This window comes from Aphis gossypii, chromosome 1 (assembly GCF_020184175.1).
Source record: "Aphis gossypii isolate Hap1 chromosome 1, ASM2018417v2, whole genome shotgun sequence".
Lineage (NCBI taxonomy): Eukaryota > Metazoa > Arthropoda > Insecta > Hemiptera > Aphididae > Aphis > Aphis gossypii.
In genome coordinates, this window is record NC_065530.1 from 54,307,729 (window position 1) to 54,330,847 (window position 23,119).

At 29.5% G+C, this 23,119-nt stretch overlaps 1 protein-coding gene across 1 annotated transcript in view; it reads left to right on the top strand.

Annotated features, from left to right (window-relative positions):
- Positions 1-3,276: 3,276 nt before the first annotated feature.
- The window catches only part of LOC126549575 (uncharacterized), a 38,828-nt gene continuing 18,985 nt past the window's right edge, over positions 3,277-23,119 (top strand). The window contains exons 1-13 of the mRNA XM_050199120.1: positions 3,277-4,571; positions 5,004-5,042; positions 5,617-5,652; positions 5,766-5,801; positions 6,219-6,263; positions 7,802-7,831; positions 9,327-9,368; positions 9,477-9,518; positions 11,344-11,376; positions 15,173-15,214; positions 17,402-17,440; positions 20,169-20,204; positions 22,942-22,971. Of these exons, the coding sequence (XP_050055077.1) occupies positions 4,511-4,571; positions 5,004-5,042; positions 5,617-5,652; positions 5,766-5,801; positions 6,219-6,263; positions 7,802-7,831; positions 9,327-9,368; positions 9,477-9,518; positions 11,344-11,376; positions 15,173-15,214; positions 17,402-17,440; positions 20,169-20,204; positions 22,942-22,971 (511 nt within the window). The 5' untranslated portion in view covers positions 3,277-4,510. The remainder of the gene's footprint in view (positions 4,572-5,003; positions 5,043-5,616; positions 5,653-5,765; positions 5,802-6,218; positions 6,264-7,801; positions 7,832-9,326; positions 9,369-9,476; positions 9,519-11,343; positions 11,377-15,172; positions 15,215-17,401; positions 17,441-20,168; positions 20,205-22,941; positions 22,972-23,119) is intronic.

Consider the following 23,119-nt stretch of genomic DNA (forward strand, 5'->3'; position numbering starts at 1 on the left):
TGAAAATAGGAAGTATGAGTTTTGAAAAGGTGAATAATTTTAAATACGTACTTGGGTGTTAATAGGTATAAACAGCAATAATAACATGCATAGGGAAATAAAAGAAACAAAGTCAAATGGAAATGAATGTTACCTTTAGCATAAACAAATTATTAAGATCAAAACTATTATTAAAAATTACTTTGTACATAAGCTATCTTAGACCGATAATAACCAATGCTTGATGTGAAACTTGGTCTACGGCAAAAAAAGACAATAGAAAACTTGCCATATGGAAAAGGAAAATCTTAAGACATATATATGGACCCGAGGAATACATGAAAAAGCGGTACATCTGAATTGCATGCCAAAAAAAAAAAAAACATAAATTGGGATGTCCGAATTGCATGTCTTACATAATTTTATTGATAATGAAATAATTTAACTTACTTTACCACTAAAAGAATGGGCTTTTGTTCCATTACACTAATTTCAGTAAAATATATAAATATTGGAGAATTTGCAGAAGATGACACTATTAATATTAAATATTAAATAGAAAGATTGTAGTTTAGTATAATAAAGTGAATATATATTACATTAGTACGTGGTTTTTTTTTAAATAAATAATTATAATAATGATATAAAATTTGGTGGAGTTTTTTTAAATAATAATAATAATAATAGTAGTATTGTCTTTATAGTCTTATTCAATTCGAAAAAAACGTATTATATATGTATATAAATACAGTTCAAAATAAAAAAAGTCGGCAAGTGTGTACCGTTCTGCTGTACATTAGGGGGTGGGGTGGACCTCGGACTAGGGTAGATTAAATTTGAATGCAATGATAGGTATCATTGTATACGAAAAACGATTCTGAACGGAGATGATTTGTCAGTCTAGAATATTTAACGTTAGATATAAATATAAACAATTTTATGAATTTTGAACTACAAAATAATTTGCAAATATTCATGATTTTGACGAATTTTTGTCAAAATTTTAACTTCAAATGCTAATAAAAAAAAATTGTGCATATGTATTCTTATAATTTTTTAATCACTATAAGAATAACATATGAGGAACTTTGTATAAAATTTTCAAGTATTTTTATTGGGCCAAAAAAATTTTATCGACACTTCAAATAAAATTTTTCAGAAAAATTGAAAATTTCAGTTAGCTCAAAAAAACTCAAAATATTTTGAAAATTAAATCATGCAAAGAAAATGTCAAACTAAATAACTGGTACAATTTTCAAGTATCTACGACTTATACTTTTTGAATAATAACAAATATTTAAAATCGTTTGAGGATAAATCGTTATCGTTACGCGATTTCGTAAAAATTTAAAATTCAAACGCACTTAAAATTTTTCCTTTAATAATGCTTCAAGTTTTCTCTATAGCTACTTGAAGAAAAACCTATGAAAAACTTAGTGTTGTATTTTTAATCCTTAGTTATAAACACATAACATTTTATGATTTTTCAACTTCAAAATTACTTGCAAATTTTTGCGTTTTCGACAGATTTCGTAAAAATTTGAACTATAAACGCTTATAAAAAAAAATTGTGACTAACGATTTTTAATTTTTTTTTTAGCTACAATAAGAACAACTCATAAGAAAATTTTCAAGTTTTTTTGGTCATCCAAAATTTTTTTACCGACACTTCAAAAAAAAAATTCACATAAAAATCGAAAATTTCAGTAGTCTATAAATAACTCAAAAAAAGTCAAATTTTTTTAAAAATTTAATTGTATATAGATAACACTAACATAAACATTTGGTGAAATTTTCAAGTATTTACAGTGATTAGTTTTTAAATTACAAACATATAAAAAAATCGATTCGGTCGAAAACTGGTTTTGCGTAAAAATTCCCGTTTTTCCGTCATATTTTTTTTTGTTTTTCTCGATTTTGTTGAAAACTGTTGGAAAATGTTTACTTTTTACCTCTATAATGCACCAAGGATATTCACTTTTCCATCGGAAACCACCCTCGAAGTTTGAAATTGAAGCATTATGTCAACTAGTTATGCTGTACACAGACACAAAAACAAAAAAAAAAAATAACGTACATCATTGTAAAATCAATCCATTCATCACTCCGTTCAGAATCTTATAAAGTTTAAAATATTTCAATTTAGAAATTAATCATTTGTGTAGCAACCATATCATAGAGCGTTTCTATATACATGCGTTTTTTTTTTGAATTAGAAAAGTTCAAAAAAAAGTTTAAGTTATAAAATAAATTAGCATATAATAAATAAACTATTATCGATACATGGCATGCAATTTGGGTAGATGTCTCTATGAGATGCAATGCAATTTGGATAAACCTCTTTATAAGGTGGAATACAATTCGGACAGATCCCTTTAAGATATCGCATGCAATTAGGACATTTTTATTTTGGCATGCAATTTTCGGATGCAACCATGAAAAAGTGCTGAATCTGAGTTCCGTCCCTATATAGAACCATTTTCTACACCAATTCCGTACCGGTTAAAAAAATAGGTAGATACATACTAATTCCACCCCAGTTAAAAAGAAAAGTTTAATTAAAATAATAATAAATAATATGTATAAAATGCAAACAAAAAATATAGGTGTTCATAATATTAGTACATCTTCATTCTTCATAATTAATTTAATCGTAATTAATGGTAATAATATATATAACGGATGGAACTTGGATGCAGCCGAAAAAAGACACACATAAGAGCTGTATGGACTATATGAAAAACACAATATACTCACATATTATATAAGATGTAAACGTCTTGAGAGGCTGGGACATGTGTGGAGAGCTGATGAAGATGTATTAAAGAATATTAGGATAAAAAAAATTAACAAAAAACGTCCACTTGGAAAACCAAGAACAAGATGGGAATGCAACGTTAGACTGGACTTTGGGCAGAGAAAAATGGAGAAGATTACCTACTAGTGATAGCGCAAATCCTTAAGGTTAGCATTAAGCTGTTGAACAAGAGGAAAATATACAAATAAATAATTATTAAAACTCTTAATAAATATAAAATATATCGTTTAATGCACTGCATTAAAATTGTATATAAATTTAGTGTCAAATGATAAATATAAATTATCTCAATGTAATGATATAAAAGCGTATATTATAATTATCATTCCAAATTACTATATTTTTATGACCAAAAATAGTCAAAAGGGTTAAATATTATAATGTATAATAATAAAAGCTTATAATTATTTTTTGTACTTAGTTTATGATTCTGATAATACGGCGTATTTGACTTTCGTAGATGATAAAAGTAAGTTATCCTAATATAAATTATACAAAACATACAATTATTAATCCGCTTTACTAAATTATATGCTCAAAATCAGTCAAATATTTTACACGTCTGTATTTAAAATATAAAGGGATTCTTTTTTAAGATTTTGAGATTATTTTTGATAAGTTTTACAATGATCATTGGTCAATGATGCATGTTTTCTTTCTATAGGAAGAACTATAGTTGTAAATCATCCAATTACCCATAGACATTTCAAATTTTTTTCGATATTGTTATATTTACTGTTATCTAGTCAGGCTAGTCAGCGCATAATCGGTGTTCAGATATAATTCTAAATTGATACCCACTTTTGTGAATAGTAAATCTTTTTTGTGTGATTACTAATCTTTTAAATGAAATCGGGTCGATGACTAATATGACCTAAAATTTGTAAAAAAATGGCCTAAATATCATCATAGGGAACTAAACAACAATATATAAAAATTTAAGTATTTCAAAATATATTATTAATAAGCTTAAAATTATATGAAATAGAGTTTAAAATTTAAATGAAAGCTCACTAAAATATTAGCGTGAGTCAAAATATTTGGTGAATAATAGCCTTGTACAAAGATAATAATTGATATTTTGTTCGTGATAGGAGTGTTAATATTTTTTAAATATCTGCAAGATTTAACATTTTAAATTAAAATTTTGATGTAATAATTTTGTTAATAAAATATTATGTATAATGTATGATAAACATATTAGCTGTTTAAGCTTAAACATGTATCATATTGTCCGAGATCTGAATTGAATACTCATTTAAAGTGTTGTATAACTAATAAATTACATGTAAATAAAAACATGTCATTTGGTTATTGAGTTTTTTGTATAAAAATAAATTATAATTGAATAAATTATTTTGGATACGATATTTTTAACAAAATAAACCACAACATATTAATTGAAAAATTAAAAAAATGATGATATTAATAAACCTCTATTATCTTTATTTAATTATCCCTTAAAAAAAAAATTGATTAGCGACCTAAATTATTTAATTAATATTATCACCTAATTTATCACCTACTTTATTTCTTATATTTTTATAAACGATGTATCCTTACTCCTCAGCTATAAAAATTTCAAATTTATTACTATTTGCTGATGACGCAACAATTTTAAAATAAGGGCTAAAGGTAATAGGCTGGTATAATAAACTAATACTCATAGTGGTTGCTGACGTTTATTATTGGATCGCCAATTAAAATTAATTGATGTATTTATTTACAGTACAATATACAGATTTAAAAATTTTTAAAGAAAAATACAATGAAGGTAATTACAATCATTTAAAATAAATAAATGCCTACTTATAAGTTTACAACGTTTCAGTAAGAACTGAAAATATAATTACTTGTAGTAGTTTGGCACATATATGAAATGGAACCCTGGAAAGGGCGAAAAAAATTTAAATAAAAGTTTAATAAAAATGATTTTTTTTATCTAAATTATAAAAAAATAATTACAATTTAAACAATTTATTAATATTTATATTTAAAAACTTTTTAAAAATAATAACAATAATTAAGAATAAATATAACACAGCATTGATATTTTTTTTATTACAAACTCAAAATACAGCATCTATTTCATAAAAAGTATTTTCTATTATTGTAAAATGGTATTGATAAATTATTACACTTAAATAATTCATAAACCCAAGTAACTATATTATTGCATTGATGGTTGAATAATTTTATTTTTTAGAAATTCTCCAATTCTGCAAAAAAAATAATATAAAGGACAGTAAGTCTTTAACAAATCTAATTACTCATTTTATATAAATATTTATTTAACACCTAATATTATTTCTATGAAATAGGTATACGTCGTTGTTACTGAAAAATTAAAACATAATATTACACATTAACCTATTCAGTGGGGCCTATTATTTATTCGAAAAAATAAACAATAATAATATTAATAATAATCATAATATTGTTTATCCTATTATTTAAATTTTATAGAAAAAATGTAATCATAGCGTTATACTTGTTGTTCACGTGTCATATATAAAGCATAAAGACAGTGTTTGAATATGATACAGTACTATTGTAATGTTCTATTATTTATTTAAGCAAAAAAACTTCTATTTGGCACCTACCTTAAATAACTGTATGGTTCTTTAATATAATGATAATTATTTAACATACACCTATCTCATATAAGTAATTTAAGTAATAATGGGAAGTTTATAATATAGTTAAATAAGTTATTTTTTAATTTATCTTTAATATTATGATTCAATGAACTATACATTATTTGTGAAACTTATGATTTTTACATAGGAGTTATACATATTTTTATATTTTTTAATTAGCTAATGAAGAGGACATTATGTCGGCTAGTCTATTATGTATGTGATCTAAAAACGTATTTATTATTCTGTTAAAATGTTATTTTAAATTAATTTTCAGTACCTATATTAAATTAAACAGTTAATAAATACTACTTAAATGTTATATTCAGATTTCAAGGAGAGTTTTGAAGAATTCATTATGTATGGTAAGGAATTATTATCTTCAAACAAGATTTAACCTACTATTTACAGATAAAAAATATGATACTTTGAAGGTTAAAATAATGAGTACCATAATATTATTTTTAAATATAAAAAAAATTAAAATACACTAGCTAATTTTAGATACCCATTGATTTACGCCATAATGTAATTCAATCTGAATTTATTATTGTTTCAAGTTATTAATATTTTTTGTAAAATATATATTTTAATAATTTCTTAAAATTTGTTATTTAATCTTCAACTACATTGATAGATAGATCTCTAATAAAAATAAAGTTATGTACATATGTCATACGTATTACTTGTAATTTACTCAGCTTTGCTTAAATTGTTATTAATTAACATTTAAATTCTATAATATATTTTTTAGCTAACTACTATATTTTTTAATGTTATAGTCGATGATTTATTTGATCATTCAGTTGAATATATTTATTATTTATGTAAGTGTTTTTTTTTTCAGTAAATTATACTAATGTAATTATTATTTAATCAAAGGTACCTACACTTAAGTAAAAATATGTACCTAATTAGTATATACACTAAAGAGTATACTACTACTAATAATAATAATATGTAGGTATGGGTTGTTATATTATTATGAGGTTATCTGCAAAGAAATAGACTTTTTTATTAATCTATAAAATTCCGGCTCCATTATTGTTCGCGCTACGCGAAGTATTCTTCATAGGTAATGTTATCACGATATTTTTTAATGCAATATAGTAATCAACTAAATATATACGTATGGTATTTACTACAGGGTCGTTGGCCAAATACGTTGCATACGTAGCACTATGAACGTGCTAATAAGGCGCGTTCAGGAGATGAACGACTTAGCTGGAGGTCAGCATCTCCGCTCCAGCCGTTATATTATGCCGTGACTAGTGTAATGAACGTTTATGACACAGTACATAGATTCGGCCCTTTACAGTCGGCGGAAGGTTAGTAGCTCATCTGTACGCCTACCGACATCAAACGTGCCCGTTGCGACGTTTTATTCGCGACGATCGACCAGACAGAGTGCCGACCGACTGTATTCCAAATCTCATGCTGTTGTGCAACGTATTTTGGTCAACGGCTAAGTACAAATATATATTGAGTAGAGAACACATATATTTGTGGAGAAACATAATAATATTTATCGGGGAATACGACTACGCGTGGCGCGAACACCACCTGCACCGATGCTTCGGAGACACCATATTAAGGTTTGAGCAGTTATACAGTATACAGTGCGGGCATAAATTGAAGCGGTGCTAAAATCAAGGCCTGTTATGGCAGTTTCCGATGACCCTGACAACCTGGAGGTATAGATATTGACTCTGGAGCACTTTTTAATTGGACGTCCGTTAACAACTTTTCCGGAGCCGACACTGCACGATGAACCGGTGAAAAATTGTCCAAAACGGAGATGGGATTTAGTTCAGAGAATGTATCAGCAGTTTTAGTTACGCTGGCGCCATGACTATGTGAATTCACTTCAACAACGACCCAAATGGTCCAGGCCCAAAGATAATTTCAAAACAGGAAATTTGTTTATACTAAAGGAGGACCCTAAGCCACCACTGAAGTAGAACTTGGGCAAGACACTCCGTTATAAAAACCTCTTTCTAATCGGAGCAAACTAATTATATAGTCCACTCAATTAAATTAATTTAGAACAATTAAATCATGATACAATTTTGATGTAATTGGATGCATCTAAATATATTGTACAATAATTTAACAGTATAAAGATCCCAATATTATCTTTTATAAATTGTGTATTCTTCATAATTATTTACAAATTCTACAAGTTGTATCGTACGAATGTCCATAATATAATATGTATTCTTGGTAGTTGGTAGTATTTCCTTTTTAATATTTAAGAAACAGTAATTTTTAAACGCTTTCTTTCTTTATTTATCTTTATTTTTAACTGTTTCTTCCCAATTTTTTTCAAGTGCCTAGATAAAAGCTAATTTTAATGAATTTTTAGTGTTATTAAAGGATGATACTAAGGATAATGGTATGTTTCATGTATTATATATCAATATAACATACAGACAACGCTTTGAAATCAATTTATATGACTATACTAATTGCCTTCATATTTAATGCTATAATACTTCGATTGTCAGTCAATGAAAATCTAATTATATTGTATTTTTATATTTGTTCAGTTATTAATGCTTTTTAAAATTGTCCATGTATTTATTTATTTCAAATTGTTCATATGCGGCATTTGGTGTGGGACGAAGGGACAGTTGCCCACCAGAAAAAATGTTGAAAGGCCAAACTTATCATTATGGCCGCCTCTTAAGTTAAATATTATTAAAACAATTTTTAATTTTTACAAAATATTTATATTAAAATTACTTTTGTACAATTATATAGGTACTTAAGAAAATTATTCCCCATGTTAAGTCAGATAAATATTACCAATAGAATAGAATAGAATAAGTATATATTCTACAAACAAATAGATAATACAATACTTTAATATTATCAATATTAGGTACCATAAATTAATATAAATTATTATAAATTCTATAAAACTATCTATGGATATTAATATAATATTACGATAACTGTTAAAACGTAAAATCACATATTATTACATTAATAGGTACCACGAACTACTACTAGTTCGTGATAGGTACTAATTGATATACTCATATCGTCTTATCAGTTATCATATACTTAAGTTGTTTTCCATGTCTATTATTAGGTTGTTACTTGATTTCTACCTAGTACAGTAGTACCACCTACTAATGATACTAGTAATAACTGATTTTTTGTTTTGGAACATGCACAATCTGTACTATTTAGCACATTAATACGCGTGTATTTTGTAGTGACAGAACAAAAGTTCAATGAAAGTAGGAATAAGAATAGCCACCTATTAGTGGCACTTGACTGGGAAATTATTTAAATATAAAACATAAAAATAATAGGAGTGTGAAATGTTTTCATGTTTTCATAATAGAAGATTCTTAAATATGTTTAAAATATTTAAAAATGCTCACTTTTGGAGAAATATAAAATCTGGTTTGTTTGTTTTTTATGTTTAATTTTTCATTAAGCTTATAGAGTATGGCAATTAATACATTTAAAAAGGACTTACTAAATCTAAATTATCCAATTCATTTTCTAACCTATACAATCAGGGGCAGATCTTGGATATTTTGATAGGGGGCACATATAAATTGTATAATGATTCTTTAATCATAAGCAATAATACATATACTCTTATTTTTAAATAAAATTGGTATTTGGTAATATATTTAATATAATGTTGATTCCATAATATCACACACCAAAATAATAATTTATACATATAGGCAAGTTATTAATTATTATACATATGTACATATGTGCCCCTCCCCTGAATCCGCTACAATCGTTATTTTTTCACACGAGTTAGGTATCTGAATTACAATGTATATACCTGCAAGGGTTTTAAAAATCGATATAAATGTATTAAATTTAAAAACAAATTACTATTTAAAAATTTTTTACAGAATTCAAAACAAATTTAAAACAATTTATAAATATATTTCAAGGTAATTGATTACTTAATTAACAAACATATAGCATGGATACTCAAACTTTATTAAATTTACAGTTTATTGTGTAAAGAATCAAACTATAATTTCACACATTTATTTCAGAATATAAAATTGTTTTTGCAAGTATAACTTTTTTTTCTCTACGTAAGTACATATTAAATGTTAATTATTAATAATTTATTATATTTTAAGTTAGAAATAGACATTTAAATAGTTTATTTTGGTATTAGATTTTTAATTTAATTTAGAAAGTTTAAAAGTTCAACATTTTAAAAATAATGTTGTAACGGAGTACGACATAAAACGCTCCTTTTCAGGACCACTAACAACCAAAAAGCACACTCAACAGTGTTAAACGCAATTCCAAACGGTAGGTTCTACACAATAAGAGTTCAACATTACGACGAGGAAAAACCGCATCGAGCTTATGACAACTATCAGGCAACGATGCGATGATGACTCGTCATACCAACAACTTACAACCAATCAGCAACAACCTTGACAATCTAAATGTGTATATATACCAGTACATTTCCAAAACTAAAACACACTTCAATCTCATCTCTAATCGTCAACAAGTCATCAAGAACTTAAACATTGACGACCGGAGACCAGAAGTAACAACGCCGACTTTACCGCACAAATACAAATCGCCAAGCAGACCACCGTTGAGACGAAACGAGTACGATCGTGACCAAAATCCAGCCGACCAGTAGTAGCTGTGGAACGACGACCACCGAGCCGGCATTAACAGATTTCACGACACTGATCACTCAAGACGACTATCGGGATCAGCAAACCGAACGATACGTAACATCCCATACGACTGCTGCCATCGATCCTGCTCTTCTCCCCAAAATCGGCCACTTGCTCAAGTACCGCCGACCCGAGTTCTTTTCCGCCAAGTAGTAGCCGCTTATACAAGTTACGCGCTACTGACGGGGGACTCCTTCCCATTATATGACCTCACGTTACATTACTTAGTCCCCATTATATGTGATAGGACTGATCGTATATCGTCGGTCGAACACGAGCTATCACCGCGTCAGTCCGCTTGCGAAAGCCTGGCTGGCGCACCCGTGAATCTCGCTCCTCCCTATATTACTTTGTATAAATGTTGAATAATTTTAAATAAAAGACCAAACATAAAACATAAGACTAAGGTATATTTATTTCTACCGAACGGTTGGTAACGAAACTTACCCCACCGTATCAATTTTCAATAGCGAAAATAAATGTTAAGTTTGATTAACTATAGTTAGGTAAGAGCATTTTTAAAAATATTCAAACTCCGTGATCGAATTAAAAGTACAGTCTTAAGAATTAATGACTGTCTAAGTAATTGCTGAATTCTTTAATACTTATTTTACTAGTTTTTAGTTAACATCTAATTTTATAAATTTCTTAAATTAAGTAATGAAAAATATGAAAATAAATACAGATTATTTTCTACAAATGTTGATGAAAATTATTATGCTCGGTTAAAAACTTAAAAATTACATTTTAGGTTGAATTTTTTTACAAAATTGATTATTTAAAGCAAAAAAAAAAAAACAGGATTTTAGACTTTTTGCTGTGTTTCGAATAATAATACTATTCGTAGAAAATTGAATTTTTTAAATTATTCATATAAATAGAGGCTGGTGAAAACTCGATCATCGGTGTTTTACATATAATTAAAATCATAATTTTTTTTTGAAATTAAATTCAAATTTAACACATCTATTACAGTGACCTACTGCTATATTCAACGACTATGTACACCGACTGGACAAAACTACTATACAGCAGAATGATTTTCTCGTTTAATTAATTTATTTTTTTTAATGATATAATATAACAATTAAATAGCTAATTTAAAATACTCGAATATGTAAATAATAAATATAATATATAATTAGAAAATATTTAAACCTAACCAACAAAAAAGTTATTTTATTTAAACGTTAATTAATAATTTAATATATAGCTAAGGATATCGAAGAAGAATATTTTTCAAGGAGTAAGTTAATTTAATTTTTAAAGTTTTATAATATTATTTAATTTATTAAATCCAAATTCACTTCTATAGAATTTAAATAAAAGCTTAAGTTATATTTTATAACTGTATATTATTTCAAGAATTCAAGATTCAAACAACTATTAAATTCAATAATTTTTAATTGCTTTACTAAAAATTGATTAGTTTGCTTTAATATTTTAACAATTATTATGAATTTGGGAGGAAAATGATTAAAATCACATACATTGAACTTGAGTTCTTAGTGTAAATTAATAATTGCACGAATGTGTCTTACCAATATTTTTTTTATGAGTATTAAATAAAATAGGTACACAAAATAAAATCTTCAAGAAAAAGAAAAACAATTTTATCTAGGTTTTTTACACTTGATGTGGATGGGTCTTATATCGAATTTTATAATATACGAATGCCATATTATATTATTTCATATCTCTATAACCAGTAACCACTATATTACATAATTTAGCATGGTCAATAGTGCAGAATTTGTTCTAAGATGAATCGAAATATGTATAAACTCTTTTTGGGAGATGGAATTTTGCGATAATTTTATTACTTGTAATTTGCGCCACGAATAATTACATTTGAGTACGTACCTATGTCAATTGCGCCAAAATATAACGCATGTATTTTGCACCACATATTATACAAATTAATTTTGGTATTTTGCACCACGATAAAAAAACGAAATGGAATATGTAATTTGCACCACACTTTCAACAAAATAAAATTGACAAAAAAGACTTAGTATAAAAAAAAAAGGTGAGCTAAATTGGTATTATAAGTGGCTAGGTATTTTATTTCAAAATTTATATGTCATATTATTTATATTACAAAAGTAGTATATACTAAACGAAAATTTACCTATTTAATATACATGGAGCTTGTTTACTTTTATACATTTTATTTATAATTATAGTATAAGTGGCGCTAATTAAAATTTTGATAAGGTGAGAAATGACGAAAATTATCTACAATTTTAGTAGGTACACGATGACATAGATTACATAATGCATTTTTATTTAATTTTATTTAGTATAAATTACAAACTTAAAAAGAGGCGCAAATTACCAGAATAAATTTTTAGATGTAGCGCAAATGACATATATATTATTTTTTTGGGTTTTTTTTTGGCTCAAATTACATACGCCCCTTTTTTTAAGCGAGGTCACAGAATTTTATTTCAATAATGCGAGGTCCAAAATGTCACACATAAGCGCAAGGTGGACAGGAATATTCATTCTACAACTGCCGTACTTCGAAGAAGTGATCCATCATCAAACTCCTTTGTAGTCATTCTAGTCGATAGTAGGCGTAAAATGTATGTTCTGGAACCTAATCACTCTAATCCCTCTGATCAGTCTGATCCACCGCCACCACCCACCATCGATCCATCTGATCCTTCCGATCCCACCGCCGCCGTTACGGTTATCATATTATTATACATGCACCATATTACCATACTCACACCATATTATTATTTCACACATATATTGAAACGAATTATCATACGAAACATAAGCTATCTGTCCCTGAAAACAATATTACTGTTGTAGAAATGTTATCACATATTACCGGTATATCTCCATTTGAAAAATTACTAAATACTTAGTATTTAGTATACCTAACAAGCATGTACAGCCTTGTAGAAGAAATCCCTTACAAATAACAGTATGATTCTGACTCCCACACAGAAATGTATTATTCAATAATCACACATTAACGACATGTTCTGACATGCATACCTACTTTAAACAATAAACCTGTAGAGTCTTGTCGAAGAATCCATACCATAAATTTATATTCCAAGGGTTTCAGAATCCGAAATGAAATCATTCTGTCTCCACTCTTCGTTCGATTAAGTGCGTCGTTCTGTGATAAATTTTTAAACATGGCTGGGTCGATTGAAAACATGCGTGCTGTTTACAAGAAGAATATTTTTACATTTGTGCCTCCGTCACCACCAGCTAAACTGACCGATTGAAGTAATTTCTTCCTTGATTTTTCGTCTCGCTAGTTTTTGAACATCGGACTCGATCCGACAGATAAATTCAACACTACGATTCACATTATAACTCCATCACGTTTTGTAAATATTTTTGCCGATTTTCTCAAACGTACCTATTTACCGGCTAAGGGAAACATTTTATCATTTATACTCGATCAACCACAAAAGTATACACGCAATTTATTTTTGAATTCCAATTCAATTAAAATATCTAGTATGGTGTACTGCTACGTGCTCTAGTTACGTATAACCACTTCCCTTGCTATACTCCGCGCACGATAAGATGATGACCAGGCGGCCGACCGTTTTTCGTCCGTTTTGCGCAGCTGGTTTTTCATTGGTTAGGTAAACAAAAGCGGGTCGGGCCGCCAAGGCGAGCGGTGCGGTGGAGAAACTGGTTTTGGATGCGCGCCTGGTCATCATCTTATCGTGCGCGGAGTATAAAATATTCATCTTCATCAGACATCAATTTTATAATGCCTTCTTCAACGATTTCCCGTACACTAGTTTCGGAAAAACCGCTCTAGCTGAAGTCTAGAATTTATACAATCTTGATCTTTTTAAAAGATGGTACTTAAAACAAATTTTTTTTCTTTTAATCTACAATTATTACATAATGAATCTAAACTACTTTCTATAATAGACACTTCGATTAAATCTTCAAATGTGGTGTCTAAACAGAAATGAAATACTTCGTATACTAAAAATGTAAAAACAAAATCTTAGATGTATTATATAAAAGTACAGTTGACAATAAATTGTACTAGCTGAGATGAGAAACATCTCTTTGCCCGAAAAAAGTACAACTAATTTCAAAAAACTCTGGTTTTCATTAAAATTTCTAGATAAATTTGACTTAAAGGACCCAGGATGTATTATATGACTTAAATAAATCAGATTTAGGGTTTAGACAGTTGCTATTTTACCCACATATTGACTATCAAATGGTAATTTTAAGGAAAATATATTAATGTTCTACCTTTTTTTTTTAATATCCGTTAAATAGCTTATATATTGTATGACTTAAATAAAACTATTTTAGGGATTAATAATACATTTCTAGGTGAATGACAGATAAACACTTATACTATTGTTTGTTAAGGATTTCTTTATGTTGCCGATACTAAGCATGTCAGACCTTTGTTAAAATAAATTTCTGTATGAGGAATAGGATGATACGTTAACACTTCTAAAAATAATGTACTCAGTGGTTGTATTATACGTTTTTCAATTAATATTTCTGAGTGAGATCAGACGGATTAGAGGGATTAGGTTCCAGAACATACATTTTACACCTACTGTACATCAACCTAAATAATTTTAAATGGTTAATTCTGCACCGTAAAACATACACTATACTTATTTATTAATAATTACATATTATTATTAATTACACACAAACTTTTTGATAGTATTACAATTATTATCTTTAAAAAAAAAAATGGATTTCTTACTAAAATTAGTATTTAGTTTACTTTTTATCAAGTATTAGTACCCAAGTCAGGTGTTCAATAAGTAACGAAACTCTTTATAATCATTGAATATTTGAATGCATATTTTAATACCTACAAGGAGCAATAACGTACAATGCCACTGTACATGTATGAAGTAAAATATTTGAATATTTGATAACTCCATTTTATCAAACTATAATTAATCAGTCCCAATATTTATTACTTTATTAGTCTAATGATCGTTTCCAAACATATTGAACATTCTGTATATAGCTATAATTAGATAATTTAATTAATTTGTATCATATTTCAGATTTTCGAAATTTTTATGCAATGTCCGTGGTGGAGGATTTTGGTGAGTAAAATTCTTTACTTGGAAATTCTTCGAGAATTGTAAAATTATACTAACTGAATCGATGTTTGCAGAAACGTCACGAGTCACATATTTTATATAATTGAGATATTACTGTAAAAATGTATACTAGGCATGTGTTTCTATGCGTCAAGTATAAAAACTATATGTATAGTTGTATATTATTAGTATATGATATATTTTAATAATTATTTATTTTTAAATTAGTTTTTTTATCAAAATTATTTATATTAAACAGTTTTTATCAATTATCCAAAAGTTTTAAATAATTGACTCATGACGATTTTGCAATCATCGATTCAACTATAAACATGACATTTCAACAATAAAATGCTATTGAAACATACAATTTTATAAAAAATTGGATAATAAAGCAAATTATATATAGTAACTAGTTGACCTGGCAAACGTTGTTTTGCCGTATAAATTATTTCTTATTAATATTTTTGCAGTCAAATAAAAAATAACTAACTTATTGTAATTATGTGGGGATGTAGTATACTGGTGTATGAGTTTTAGTTATGGAGCGATGTGAACGATGACGACCTATAAAAATAATAAAATAAGAAATATTCAATTTTTGAATTCATTTTTATTTTATTATTTTAATTAGTTATATTAATTGCATCTCTATCACAAATTAAGAAAATTAAAAAAAAACATTATCAGTCCCTTAGTGTAATGGAGTGTACGATATTTTTAGTGAGTCTATCTTTAGCCAATACGAACAAACTGGATTTGGACGAACTTAGACCCAAGTTAATTGTTAGTGTGAAAAACATTGTGTGCCCAAATTTAAGCCAAAAACAGATACCGTTTGGTCTTGGTACTTATTGATTTCATTGCTAATTCCAATCTAATTGAAAATTGAATATATTTGAATTCAATTTTTCAATTGGGACCTAATAATATTTACATCTTCGATAATGTTTTTCATCCATTTTTAATGACTAATCGTGGTTCAAATTACGAAGCAAAATTTTAGGAGACCCAACCTTCAGTTGTAAATAGTATAGTAGCATTCTTAATAAATACAATGAATTCAAAAACTATTCAGGATATTTTACGGGTTCATTGGTATTTGGTATCGCAAACTATATCGATAAATTTGTATGACATTAAGTCCCATGACAACAACGTTTGTATCGTGAAATTCATATCGTTGACGTCCAAACATTTTGCTGCCAAAATTGTTTTTTCTGCCAGCCACTCAGGAATCAGGATTCAAGTATTGAGTGTGTATATATTATATAAATGCACTTTTTCTGACGCGCAACACATACCAGCTGGTATATGTATGTATGCTGGTATGTTCCATTTTTGAATTTAAGCGCATTGTGCGGACATTCCTTGTGACTCTGTCCTCCATAGCACCAAACTGAAATCTCCACTTTTGAATGAGCGTAGTATTTAAATCGGGACCATACTTAAATACTAAACGAAGAAATGCATTGAATGTATTTCATGTAAATACATGATGTGCTTGTTGTCTGTTGGTATTGTCGGTCATTTGCTCTATGCGTGTCAACTAAGAATTGACGCACTTCTAGTCGTCTTTCTTGAATAGTTCAGCTTATGCCTCACAGTCACGCCACATTCACACGCATATTATATTCATTATCCTGTTGGATTTGTTCGTATGTTCTTTGTGCTATTCTACTTCGCCTAGCCGTAGTTTTAGTTTTCAACGGGTCAAATCATACGCTTTGCGTCTTGTTGGCATTGCTCATAGCACAAAACACACAAATTGATTAAATTGAAGTACTTAATACCGGAAAACAGTATACTGATAACGTAATTATTTTTTTATTTTTTTATTCAACGGTCGAACCGTTCCCACGAAAACCAAGATATACACCCAGATAGGATTATTATATCGGTAACCATAGTAACAATTTTTTATTATTATTATTTATTTTCCCATTTTCGCAACATTTTTCACTGATGCTTCACTCTTATTAGTCACAGCGTAACGTTATATAGCTTAAAGCCTTCTTTGACAAATGGACTATCCAACACAAAAGGGATTTTTCAATTCGAACCAGTAGTTCCTAAGATAAGCACGTTCAAACAAACAAACTTTTCAGCGTTATAATATTGATATATATAATTTATATGCATTTTATCATTACAAAAATCTAAAATATTTATAATGGAAATTTTTTTCAGATTTTCAAGATATTAAAGTAAATGAATTTATCAAACAAGGTGATGTTTTTTTTATTTTATAAACATGTATTAATATGTTAATATATTAATACATTAATTTTACTTATATATATATAATATATATATATACACTCCTTTTTTTATTTTTTTTTTGGTTCATATTAGTTTTATTCAATCTGTTTCAAAAAGAACAATAAAAATAACTGGTGGTGAAATAATCTAAAATAAATAAAAATAAAAAGGCAGATTAGACAGATTGCAGAGGCCTCCCAGTGGAGGTACTACGACATGAATAAGATTAATTTAGACTAGCAGGTCGCGACACCACTATCTTTTTAATCTTTTAATTGGGTTACCTGGGATAGAAGCAGATCATAGGTCAGAGATTAAGGGATTTCTATGGTTAGCTAGGTGACTATTGAAACGTTTGTAGTGAGTTTTCTCTAGTTCAGAAAAATATGGAATTTTGAAGTCGAAGTGGATGGTGTTATTAAAGACAAAGAATGGCACTTTTAGAATTGTGCGTAGTTTTTGATTGAAATTTTTGGAAGCGGTTGATGTTGGAAATTTTGGCAGCGCCTCATAGTTGGATCTCATAAGTCCTTGAGTAGGAGCTTATAGAGCAGGACCTTATTGGAGAGTTTCATATGCTTAGATGTTAGAAGTGGTCGAAGGAGACAGGAGTGGTCGTTAAGTGAACGGGTTTTACTAATTATGTGAGGTTTCCAGGTGAGGTGGCGGTCAATAAGGATGCCGAGGTATCGTACACACTGAGCAGGAGATAGCGGTTGATTATTGAGGAAAAATGTCGGACATATGCCGTGGCGAAGTGCAAATATAGCATGGATAGATTTAGCTTCATTCATTTTTACTCCCCAAGTTTTGTACAACGATTCAAGGGTGTTGAGATGGTCTTTTATGTAAGAGGAAGCTAGGACAGGATCTGGGTTAAATGTTAAAATGAGTTTCTCGTCAGCAAAGTCGCCGAATAGAGTATGGAGTGAGGTGGGCTGGTCTGAGATGTAAATATTGAAGAGAAGTACAATTATTGCGCCTTGTGGCACACCTGCTTTTATTTCAGCAGGAGAAGAAAAAACAGAACCTACGCATACGGAAAAGTTCCGATCTTTGAGGTAGGGTTTGAGGATCAAATAGTAGTCGCTAGGAAAGAAAAGTTTTAATTTGAAGTTGAGGCCTGAGTTTCAGAGTTTATCAAAAGCTTGAGAGACGTCGATGAAAGTACCAGTGCAGTATAATTTTTCCTCCAAGGCATATGTAATTTTGTCTATAAGTTGATGGATCTGATAGATCGTCGAGTGACTGTTGTGAAAGCCAAATTGAGAGTCAGGTAGTATTTTCGCTTCATCAATTATTGGTAGTATTCGTTAGAGTAGGAGTTTTTTAAATAGTTTGGAGAAGGTTAGAAGGATACTTATAGGTCTATACGAAGAAGGACAGTCAAGTGATTTTATTGGTTTTAGTATGAGTATTATAATAGAGTATTTCCATAATATAGAAAAGTATGATAAACGGAGCATTGAATTGTAAATTTGAGTTAAGGAAATTATGGTTTTTCTGGGAAGGTGTTTGAACACTTTCATTGTAATAAGGTCAAAGCTAGGTTCTACTTCGCTAGAGTGGAAGTCTCTAACACATGAAGGATACATTGGATGAGGAGAGTTACGATAGTTTTCAGTTTCTTGGTTTTTTGTTGAAGAGATAATATTATTGTGTAGCTGAAATGTGTTAGATAGATGGTTGGAAAATATGTCGGCTTGGGATTTTTCAAATAATGCCCAGCTACCATCAGCGTTTCATAGAGTGGGAGGAAGATTATGTATGCGTAGGAGTTTCCTAGTGGCTTTCCATAGGGAGCCATCTATGTCAGGGAGAGAAGTAGTGTGCATAAGATTCGGATTTCAGATTTTCCAGCGGATATTTTAGTTTTTGGGTAAGTGCGTTGTTATAGGATTCGTCTATAGGATATCAACTTCTTTACCAAATAGCACAAGCACGGCGTTTTTGTGAGATGAGAGTTTGTATGTGTGGAGGGGGGGTAGGAGAAGTAGGGGAGGCTTTATTTTTGAGTGTATAGGTATGGCTGAGTCCCAAATAGAGGTTTGAATATTAGTTGTGAATAGGTTTACTGCATCATCAATATCAGAGGAGGTATTTGAGCGGAGTTTAAGTGAAGTTTTTTTAGATAGAATTTTATTAAATTTTTCCCAGTCAGTTGGAAATTGAAATAGAGCTGAGGTATTGATTTTAACTGGGGGAAGGCAGTCTAATGAAATCAAAACTGGTGAATGGTCTCAGCAAGGATCAATGAAATTAAATGTTTTTAATTGTTTGTTTAAATGATTTCTAAGAAACTTAGCGACAAAAATGTAGTTGTTTCTGCTTCAATTTTACAAAATTAAATAATTCATTTAAATATGATATTTAACTTATTCCCATCACTAACCCAGTCACCCCCTAGATAGGTTAGGCTATAACCTAACCTTTGACTTACTTTTTTAAAACATACTAGTATCATGCAATATAAAAATTAAGAGAGCTACCAAAAATATAATCATGACCTACAGTTTGAGAACCTCTGGTTTAACTTAATAAATATTAAATATAGTATGTATAATACGACAAGTAATTAGTATAATATTATATGGTATGCCTCATATTTCATTTGGCCGCAGGATACGTAAAAGAATAAATGTATGTTATTTTATTATGTAATATCATGTACGTTCTAATATTTATTTTAAAATAGTTTCAGTAGTTAAATCAGAATTTGATAAAGTTCAAGGTATGATTTATATTTATAATTTATTTTGATTTATTTATACTTATTTATAATGATATATGTACCTAATACCTAATAAGCTATAAGAAAGTTTTAAAGTTTTCTTAGGAATATAAAATGTTTGAACAATCTTATGTAATTTAAACATTTAATTTAATAGGTGTATAATTATTAACTTACCTACCTTTATATTTTATTGATTATTATAGTAGTTCAATGTCAATTATAATATAATCTTTTGTACTCTGTCCGGTGAAAAAAAGAAACTTGTCTAGACAAAAAACTATCCGTTTCGTTGATGGCAGAATAGATGTAATTAAGCGAACAGTCATTGGTTGCAACGGTAGCGGTAGCGTATACATTGGTATCAACTATCAGTATATACAGTAGAAATCGTTAGAAATCGTTTATATTGACGTTCAAGGGACCAAAAAAAATAAGTCATAATTACTATTTGTCATTATAACCAAAATGATGAAAAAAATATTGTAACTTCAATACCTATAGAAAAAAAGTAAAGATAAAAGCATTTATTTATTTAAATTATTCTTTTAAAATTAAATTTACAAAATGTTGTTTAAAAAATTCGTTACTTTAGATTGAACTTTGTTTACATATAAATCACACTTTATATTTTTCTAGTTCTTCAAAATTTGTTTTTAGACTAGATTTTTTCAATATAACCAAAAATAACCGTCATAACATCCGTATACCTAGTCAATAGTCATTATGTAGATGCCAAAATAATCGATACAAACTAGCACATGCAGTATAGAAGTTTTGCAGGGACATTCAATCTAAGGACATCACATCCAATATGTCATTTCAACCGGTGCTATTATAAACGGTTTCTAATGTATATTAAATATAAATTTAGGAAATGTCAATGTTGTGTATGCATCATTGTTCGCGCCACGCGTCGACGTATTCTCCAATTATTATTATGTTTGTCTACAAATAAAAGGGTATATTTTCTGTTTAACATTTATATTATTTTGTACGGGGCCGTTGGCCAAAATACGTTGCACAACCGCATGAGATTCGGTATACAGTCGGTCCGCACACTGTCTGGTCGATCGTCACGAATAAAATGCTGCAACGGGCACGTTTGACGTCGGGAGGCGTACAGGTGAGCTACTAACCTCCCGCCGACTGTAAAGGGCCGAATCTATGTACTGTGTCATAAATGTTCATTACACCAGTAACGGCATAAGGGCTCATGGGCGAGCAAGGACAAAGCGTTCGGCGACCCGCGCGCTCTGCGCCGGAGGAGCCCGGGTCTGCACGCTGGCTACGGTGCCACACGTTACAAACGGCCGGTCCCGCGTTCTATGATAAGACGGGAACGCGCCCACGCGCTTTAGCCAATCACAAGCCTGCAGATTACGCGTATCTCACGCGCTTTAGCCAATCACAGACCAGAGTACGCGTATCTCACGCGCTTTAGCCAATCACAGGCCAGGGATTGCGTATCTTCAGACGTCAACGAATCACAGGCCACGGAGGGCGTAGTTACGACCACAAGCGAAGACAAGCTCGGGTGGCTTCGGCAGCTTCAGCGATTACACAGCGCCGCTGTCTATAAATACCAGTGCGGAGCACAAAATCATTCAGTATTCAGCCTACCTCAACCGTAGCAAGACCCCACCCAGGGCAGACTTGCGCGGTTTTGGGACCTCTGAAATACACGGCACCTGGCTGTAGCAAGACCCACCCGGGCAGACTTGCGCAGCTAAGGGACCATTGCCTACGTGACGACTGCAGTAAGACCCACCAAGGGCAGACTTGCGCAGTCGGACCGTAGGCAATAACATCATAGCCAAGCTACAAGAGCGAACGCCCGGCAACCAATAGAGGATACAGTCCACTCAACCAAGGCACGGTACACACCAATCATGTATTTCTGAACATTTTAATTGTAATTTTTGTGAAATTTTAAAATTGGATCATTGTAGTACTTTCTAGTTCAATGTTAGTGTAACAGTGCACCAACGCAAAAGGAAAGGCTATACATTTTAGTCACACCTATATATATTTGTTCTGTCTGTTTTTCTTAAAAAAAAGAATATGCGGTAGACCGCATATTGGGTATTTAGGTGATAGCCAAAAAACCAAAACAAGTACATACGTGATTGTCTACAATACTACATTATAATGCAATAATAGGTGATAATTATTTAGTGCAATGTTTTGTTATTTTCTTTCGAGATACGTTGGTAATAAATAATAATTGGGTGTGAGTATTGAAATGAATAATTGTCAATTGACCATCATCGCGTAACGTCTATTCTGTCTTTATGATCCTTATGTGGTTATAGTACAGTATATATATACGTTAACTACTAGTATCTTTACGTTGGTCACAGTTAAGTATAAAGAAGAATAACTGAATTAGTACAGAGACGCGTAAATTAAAAATAAGATAAATTAGTTAATGATGCAAATTAATTATAATCCCGATAAAGCTACTCAGTTAAAATATTTTAGAAATGCAGTTAATAGTAAATATAGTATGGATTTAACTATTTATCGATTAATTAATTATTAATAAATAATATTTATTTATACCTATTATTGTTGAGAAATTGAAAACTAAAAAAATTTTTGTTCAGAAAATTATAAGCATTCAATTTAAATACAAAACAATAAGGCATACATTTAGTGTTTACTAAAAATTAAATTTAATGTACATGAAATTGTGATTTTCATGTTGATTCTAATTACATTTTTATAAATTTAGAAGCGAAAAAAAAACTCACTTGGATAAAACGTAAGACAATTTGTTTTTTAATTTTTTAATTTTATTATAGGTACAAGCTGACCCCGTTCACTTCATTTCCCGTTAAAAATTCCAATTCTGATTAATTTGTTATTTAATGTTCGGTTAGGTTAGGCACCTGCTTCTGTGACCAATAGGA